Below are 6,727 nucleotides of genomic sequence, written 5' to 3'. Positions count from 1 at the left end.
AGTGCCACTGTATTCTGCTCTGGTCAGACCTCACCTGGAGTACTGTGTCCAGTTCTGGGCACCACAATTCAAGAAGGACACTGACAAACTGGAACGTGTCCAGAAGAGGGCAACCAAAATGGTCAAAGGCCTAGAAACGATGCCTTATGAGGAACGGCTAAGGGAGCTGGGCATGTTTAGCCTGGAGAAGAGGAGGTTAAGGGGTGATATGATAGCCATGTTCAAATATATAAAAGGATGTCACATAGAGGAGGGAGAAAGGTTGTTTTCTGCTGCTCCAGAGAAGTGGACACGGAGCAATGGATCCAAACTACAAGAAAGAAGATTCCACCTAAACATTAGGAAGAACTTCCTGACAGTAAGAGCTGTTCGACAGTGGAATTTGCTGCCAAGGAGTGTGGTGGAGTCTCCTACTTCCATTGATATATAATTATATATATATATGTGCTTGTAAAAAATAAACATCCTCTGGTCGTCATAGTGCAGGGTTCACTAACCCATAACCCTTCCTGGACTACAACTCCCACCACAGGAAACCTAGGAAGCTGTCTTATACTGAATCAGACCTTTGGTCCATCTAGCCAAGTATTGTCTACACTGACTGGCAGCAGCCCTCCGGGGTTTCAGGCAGGGTTACCTGGCAGTTTTACCTGGAGATGTTGGAGATTGAACCTGGGACTTTCTGCATGCAAAGCATGTGCTCTAACCACTGAGATACAGCCCTTTCCTACCATTGGCCATGCTGACTGGGGCTAATGGATGCTGGAGTCCCAGCATCAGTGTTAGAAACTGGGATAGGAAAGCTAGGAGCCATGTGGCTTCTGGGACCTAGGTTGTGGGTGCCAAAACAAAATGTCTAGGTGCCATTTTTACTGCCGTGCCACCCCACAGAACACCTGATTTGGTTTCAGGAATATTGGGGGAGAAGCAAAAAGGTTACAGATGGTGAATAAATGAGGCTGTATTAAATAATTCAGAAGTAGTAACCAAAGGGAAGGCGATTCTAAGATAACAATTTGAACTTAATCTCAACATAGACGTAGATGCAAATGTGGTGTGGGACACAGGCGCGGTGGTCATGAAGGGGATATATGATCCAACAGAATGCATACCCAAAAATAAGAGAGGCAATTAGAATCATAGAATCATAGAGTTGGAAGAGACCACAAGGGCCATCAAGTCCAACCCCCTGCCAAGCAGGAAACACCATCAGAGCACTCCTGACATATGGTTGTCAAGCCTCTGCTTAAAGACCTCCAAAGCAGGAGACTCCACCACACTCCTTGGCAGCAAATTCCACTGTCGAACAGCTCTTACTGTCAGGAAGTTCCTCCTAATGTTTGATGAGCTGTAAGGAGACTTAGACAAGGAGAAGGGGACGACAGAGGACGAGATGGTTGGATGGTGTTCTCGAAGCTACCAGCATGAGTTTGACCAAACTGCGGGAGGCAGTGGAGGACAGAAGTGCATGGAGTGCTCTGGTCCATGGGGTCACGAAGAGTCGGACACGACTAAACGACTAAATAACAACAAGGAGACTTAGTCACTACAAAATCAGACTGGTAAAGGCAGGAAAAGGTGCACAATGGCAAGTGACGATAGAAGAACTGAGAGACTGTACCTACGTGACAGAAGAAAGTCATCTGGGTGTATACAAGATGACATGTCGCAACGTAATGTGAAGTTGACTGCTAGCACTGTTCAGCGTAGATTGAAGGAATATGGTCTAAATGCTAGAATTCCATGGAATAATAATAATAATTTATTATTTCTACCCCGCCCATCTGGCTGGGTTTCCCCAGACACTCAGGGAGGCTTCCAACAAAAGATTAAAAATACATTAAAACATCAGTCATTAAAAACTTCCCTAAACAGGGCTGCCTTCAGATGTCTTCTAAATGTCAGATAGTTGTTTATTTCTTTGACATCTGATGGGAGGGCATTCCACAGGGCGGGCGCCACTACCGAGAAGGCCCTCTGCCTAGTTCCCTGTAACTTGGCTTCTCACAGTGAGGGAACCGCCAGAAGGCCCTTGGTGCTGGATCTCAGTGTCCGGGCAGAACGATGGGGGTGGAGAGGCTCCTTCAGGTATCCTGGACCGAGGCCATTTAGGGCTTTCAAGGTCAGCACCAACACTTTGAATTGTGCTTTGAAACGTACTGGGAGCCAATGTAGGTCTTTCAAGACTGGTGTTATGTGGTCTCGGCAGCCGCTCCCTGTCACCATTGTTTTTAAAAAAGGCATTGTTATCTCTCAAACAAAGGTTGAAAAGATTAAACTGAGCTAAAACCCATGTGAACTGGACAGCGGAACTATGGGACAGTGCTATTTGGAGTGATGAAACCAAAATCTCTTTGCTTAGTAGTGATGGCATGAAATATGTGAGAAGAATCAGAGGAGATTTACAGTGGTGCCCCGCAAGACGAATGCCTCGCAAGACGAAAAACTCACTAGACGAAAGGGTTTTCCGTTTTTTGAGGTGCTTCGCAAGACAAATTTCCCTATGGGCTTGCTTCGCAAGACGAAAACGTCTTGCAAGTTTGTTTCCTTTTTCGTAAAACCGTTAAAACCCAAGGTGCATTGCTTGAAGAGGTGCAGTTGCGACTTGACTTCGGGGAGCAACACATAGCACGCGGTGTGGTAGCCTTTTTTGAGGTTTTTGAGGACTTTGCTGATTTTTGAAGCTTTTCCAAAACTTCTTTTGCAGCCATTTGGTAAGTTAAACTTTTAAAACTTTTTTGGGGGGTTTTGGATTTTGGGTTGGGGTGTTTGGAATTCAAGGACTTGGTGTTGGGGAGAGGTTTGCAAGAATCTGGGAGCTTGTGTGGGTTTTTTTCTGCATTTTTATGATTTTCTGTGACCATTGGGCCATGTTGGTTTTTTTTAAAAAAATCTGGGTTTGAATTTCTGTGTGGTGGGTGGCTGGGGGAACAGTTGAGGAGGGGTTTGCAAGAATCTGGGAGCTTGTGTGGGGATTTTTTTTTTTTTTTGAATTTTTATGATTTTCTGTGACCATTGGGCCATGTTGTTGTTTTTTTTTAAAAAAAATCTGGGTTTGAATTTCTGTGTGGTGGGTGGCTGGGGGAACAGTTGGGGAGGGGTTTGCAATTTCTGTGTGGTGGGTGGCTGGGGGAACAGTTGAGGTTTTTGAGGACTTTGCTGATTTTTGAAGCTTTTCCAAAACTTCTTTTGCAGCCATTTCGTAAGTTAAACTTTTAAAACTTTTTTTTGGGGGGGTTGGATTTTGGGTTGGGTGTTTGGAATTCAAGGACTTGGTTCTGGGTTTGAATTTCTGTGTGGTGGGTGGCTGGGTGCTTTTGAATTTTTTGGATGTGAAGCACTGATTTCTTTTTTCTTTTTTCTGAGTTTACGAAGGTAGGAGCTGTGCTGCCATGGGACCCAAGAAGACTGCTGCTGCAGAGGCCGGCGAGAGGAAGAAGGAGAAGGTGACACTGGAAATGAAGAAGGAGACCATCCGGAAGCATGACGGTGGAATGCGTGTGACAGACCTCGCCAGGGAGTACGGCAGGAACCCATCGACCATTGGAACCATCCTGAAGATGAGGGAGAAGATCCTTGCGACTGATGCAGCCAAGGGAGTCACCAGGATCGTGAAGAAGCGCCCAGCTGTTCTGGAGGAGGTCGAGAAGTTGCTGCTCATCTGGTTAGAAGAGAAGCAGCGTGCAGGGGACACAGTGACTGAGGCCGTCATTTGTGAGAAGGCCAAGGCCTTGCACGCAGACCTCGTCCGGGAACAGCCAGGAACCTCAGGCAAGCCAGAAGTCTTCAAGGCAAGCAGAGGTTGGTTTGACCGGTTCAAGGCAAGATCTGGAATCCACAGCATGGTCAGGCATGGAGAGGCTGCCAGTTCTGATGTTCCTGCGGCTGAAGACTTTGCAGCGGAGTTCCTGGAGGTTGTGAAGACGAAGGGCTACGTTCCACAGCAGGTCTTCAACTGCGACGAGACCAGGCTGTTTTGGAAGAGGATGCCCAAAAGGACTTTCATCACACAGGAGGAGGCCAAGTTGCCTGGCCACAAGCCCATGAAGGACCGTCTGACCCTGCTCTTCTGTGCCAACGCAAGCGGCGACCTGAAGATCAAGCCCCTGCTGGTGTACCACTCGGAGAACCCACGGGCCTTCAAGAAACACAAGGTTGACAAGGAGCAGCTGAGTGTCATGTGGCGATCCAACAGTAAGGCTTGGGTCACACGTGTGCTGTTTGTGGACTGGGTCAATCTTGCTTTTGGCCCTGCTGTCAAACAGTACCTGCTGGACAACGACCTGCCGCTGAAGGCTTTGCTTCTGATGGACAATGCTCCTGCTCATCCTAAAGGCCTTGAGGAGGACTTGTTGGAGGAGTTCAGCTTCATCAGAATCATGTTCCTGCCGCCTAACACCACGCCACTGCTCCAGCCGATGGATCAGCGGGTCATCGCCAATTTAAAAAAACTCTACACCAAGGAGCTTTTCAGGCGATGCTTCGAGGTGACTGATTGCACCACCATCACCCTGCGGGAATTCTGGAAGGACCACTTTGACATCGTCACCTGCTTGAAGATGATCACCATGGCCTGGAATGGGATCAGCCAGAGAAATTTGAATTGCGCTTGGCGCAGCCTGTGGCCGGACTGCGTGGCACCAAGTGACTCTGATGCACCAGAGTCAACAGTGGTGCAGGACATTGTTGCCTTGGGGAGGACCATGGGCCTGGAGGTCACAGAGGAGGACATCAGCGAGCTGGTGGAGGAGCACGACCACGAGCTGACCACCCAGGAGCTGGTCGAACTGCAGGCAGAGGCTGCGCAGGAGCAGGCCTCGCTGGAAGAGGAGGAAGCAACTGAGGAACGGCTGTCCTCCAAAGAACTGAGGGACATTTGCCTGAAGTGGAAGGATGTGCAGGCTTTTGCACAGCAGCACCACCCTGACAAGCACGTGGCACATGACCTTGCGAACACTTTTGATACGAGGGTCATGTCGCCTTTCAGGGAGGTGCTGAAAAGGCGGATGAAGCAGCAGACCATGGACAGGTTCTTCAGCAAGAAGCAAAGAGTGGAAGAGGAACCTTCTTCGAGTGGTCCCCCAGAGTCTTAGAAAATGTACTGTACACTTTGTTGATTTTTAAATGTTTTTCTGTCATGTTTAGAAACTTAATTTATTGTTCCTTCAATTTTTGAAATGCTCTTTACAGTATGTGTGACTTTAAAGAGCACTTAATAAACTCTTGTTGTACCAAATTTGGCTTTGTTTGGACTTTTTTGACCATAGGAACGCATTAATTGAATTTCAATGCATTTCTATCGGATTTCGTGCTTCGCAAGACGAAAAATTCGCTAGACGAAAAAACTCGCGGAACGAATTAATTTCGTCTTGCGAGGCACCGCTGTACATCCTACTTGCATTACACCTACCATGAAACACCCAGTTAGTGTTATGATCTGGGGTTGTGTGACAGCAAAAGGTGTGAGCAGAATTTGCATCATTAATGGGAATGTAAATGCCCCAAAATACATAGCCTAGAGCAGTGTTTCCCAACCTTTTTTGGGCAAAGGCACACTTGTTTGATGAAAAAAAATCTCGCGGCACACCACCATTACAGCCCCGTGACGTCAGCGCGCAGCGTCACGCCGGGAGGGACGCACGAAAGTGAAAGTTTTCAAATTTTTTTCCTCCCCCTTGCCGAGGAACCTCCAAGCTTTGGGGGTGGGGGGGAGGAGGCAGCAAAGCGAGGGACTGAGGGACGGCGGCAGCTGAGGCGGCGGCGGCTGTTGTGGTGGTGGCGGCGATAGTGGGCGGAGGAGGGGGCGGCGGCGGGGCCGAGGTGGCCGGCGGCGGCGGGGCCGAGGTGGCCGGCGGCGGCGGGGGAGGCAGCGGCGGGTGGAGCAGGAGGGCGGCCGAGGCCGGTGAGGGAGTAGGGTTGCCCGGGGCTTGAGGAGCCGTCGTCGGGAGTTGCTGCTGCTGTTGTTGCTGCTGCTGCCCGGACATGCCGGCCTCCTCCTCGTCCGCTGTCTCGCGCTCCTCCCTTTTGCGCGCGCTGCCCCGCCGCCGCCCCATTGGCTGGGTCCTGTCAGCTGATCCTGTGTTATTTCCTGTGTGTGTGTGTGAGGGGAGAATGGAGAGAGAAACCTCGGCACCACCACCGCGGAGCCGCCCCCGGCTCGACGCGGATCCTCGCCGCCGCCGCCTCTCACCGCCCGCCTCGCCCGCCTCCCTCCCACGGCACACCAGCCGACGTCTCACGGCACACTAGTGTGCCGCGGAACACCGGTTGGGAAACACTGGCCTAGAGACCTTAACCCAGGGCTCAGCAAACTTTTTCAGCAGGTGGCCGGTCCACTGTCCCTCAGACCTTGTGGGGGGGCGGACTATATTTTGAAAAAAAGTAATTAATGCATTCCTATGCCCCACAAATAACCCAGAGATGCATTTAAAATAAAAGCACACATTCGACTCATGTAAAAACACAAGGCAGGCCCCACAAATAACCCAGAGATGCATTTTAAATAAAAGGACACATTCGACTCATGTAAAAACATGCTGATTCCCGGACCACCCGCGGGCCAGATTTAGAAGGTGATTGGGCCGGATCTGGCCCCCGGGCCTTAGTTTGCCTACCCATGCCTTAACCCAATCCAAAATCTATGGAGCCGACTAAAGAACCTTGTTAGTCAGAAGCAACTCAGCAATAAAACCCAATTAATAGAGGCAATAATTCAATCTGGGTTTCA

The 6,727-nt window shown here is 49.7% G+C and overlaps 1 protein-coding gene across 1 annotated transcript; it reads left to right on the top strand.

Annotated features, from left to right (window-relative positions):
- The first annotated feature begins 2,407 nt into the window (after positions 1 to 2,407).
- Positions 2,408 to 5,236, top strand: LOC308578302 (tigger transposable element-derived protein 1-like). The gene is made up of 2 exons (XM_081178566.1): positions 2,408 to 2,714; positions 3,376 to 5,236. The coding sequence occupies exon 2, from the start codon at positions 3,393 to 3,395 to the stop codon at positions 5,091 to 5,093; it is 1,701 nt and encodes a 566-aa protein (XP_081034692.1). The 5' UTR covers positions 2,408 to 2,714; positions 3,376 to 3,392; the 3' UTR covers positions 5,094 to 5,236.
- The last annotated feature ends 1,491 nt before the right edge of the window (positions 5,237 to 6,727 follow it).

The sequence above is a fragment of the Podarcis bocagei genome, assembly GCF_964188305.1.
Source record: "Podarcis bocagei genome assembly, chromosome: W".
Taxonomy (NCBI): Eukaryota; Metazoa; Chordata; class Lepidosauria; order Squamata; family Lacertidae; genus Podarcis; species Podarcis bocagei.
The sequence above is the reverse complement of the archived record's forward strand: the minus strand, read 5'-3'. Positions and strand labels throughout refer to the sequence as shown.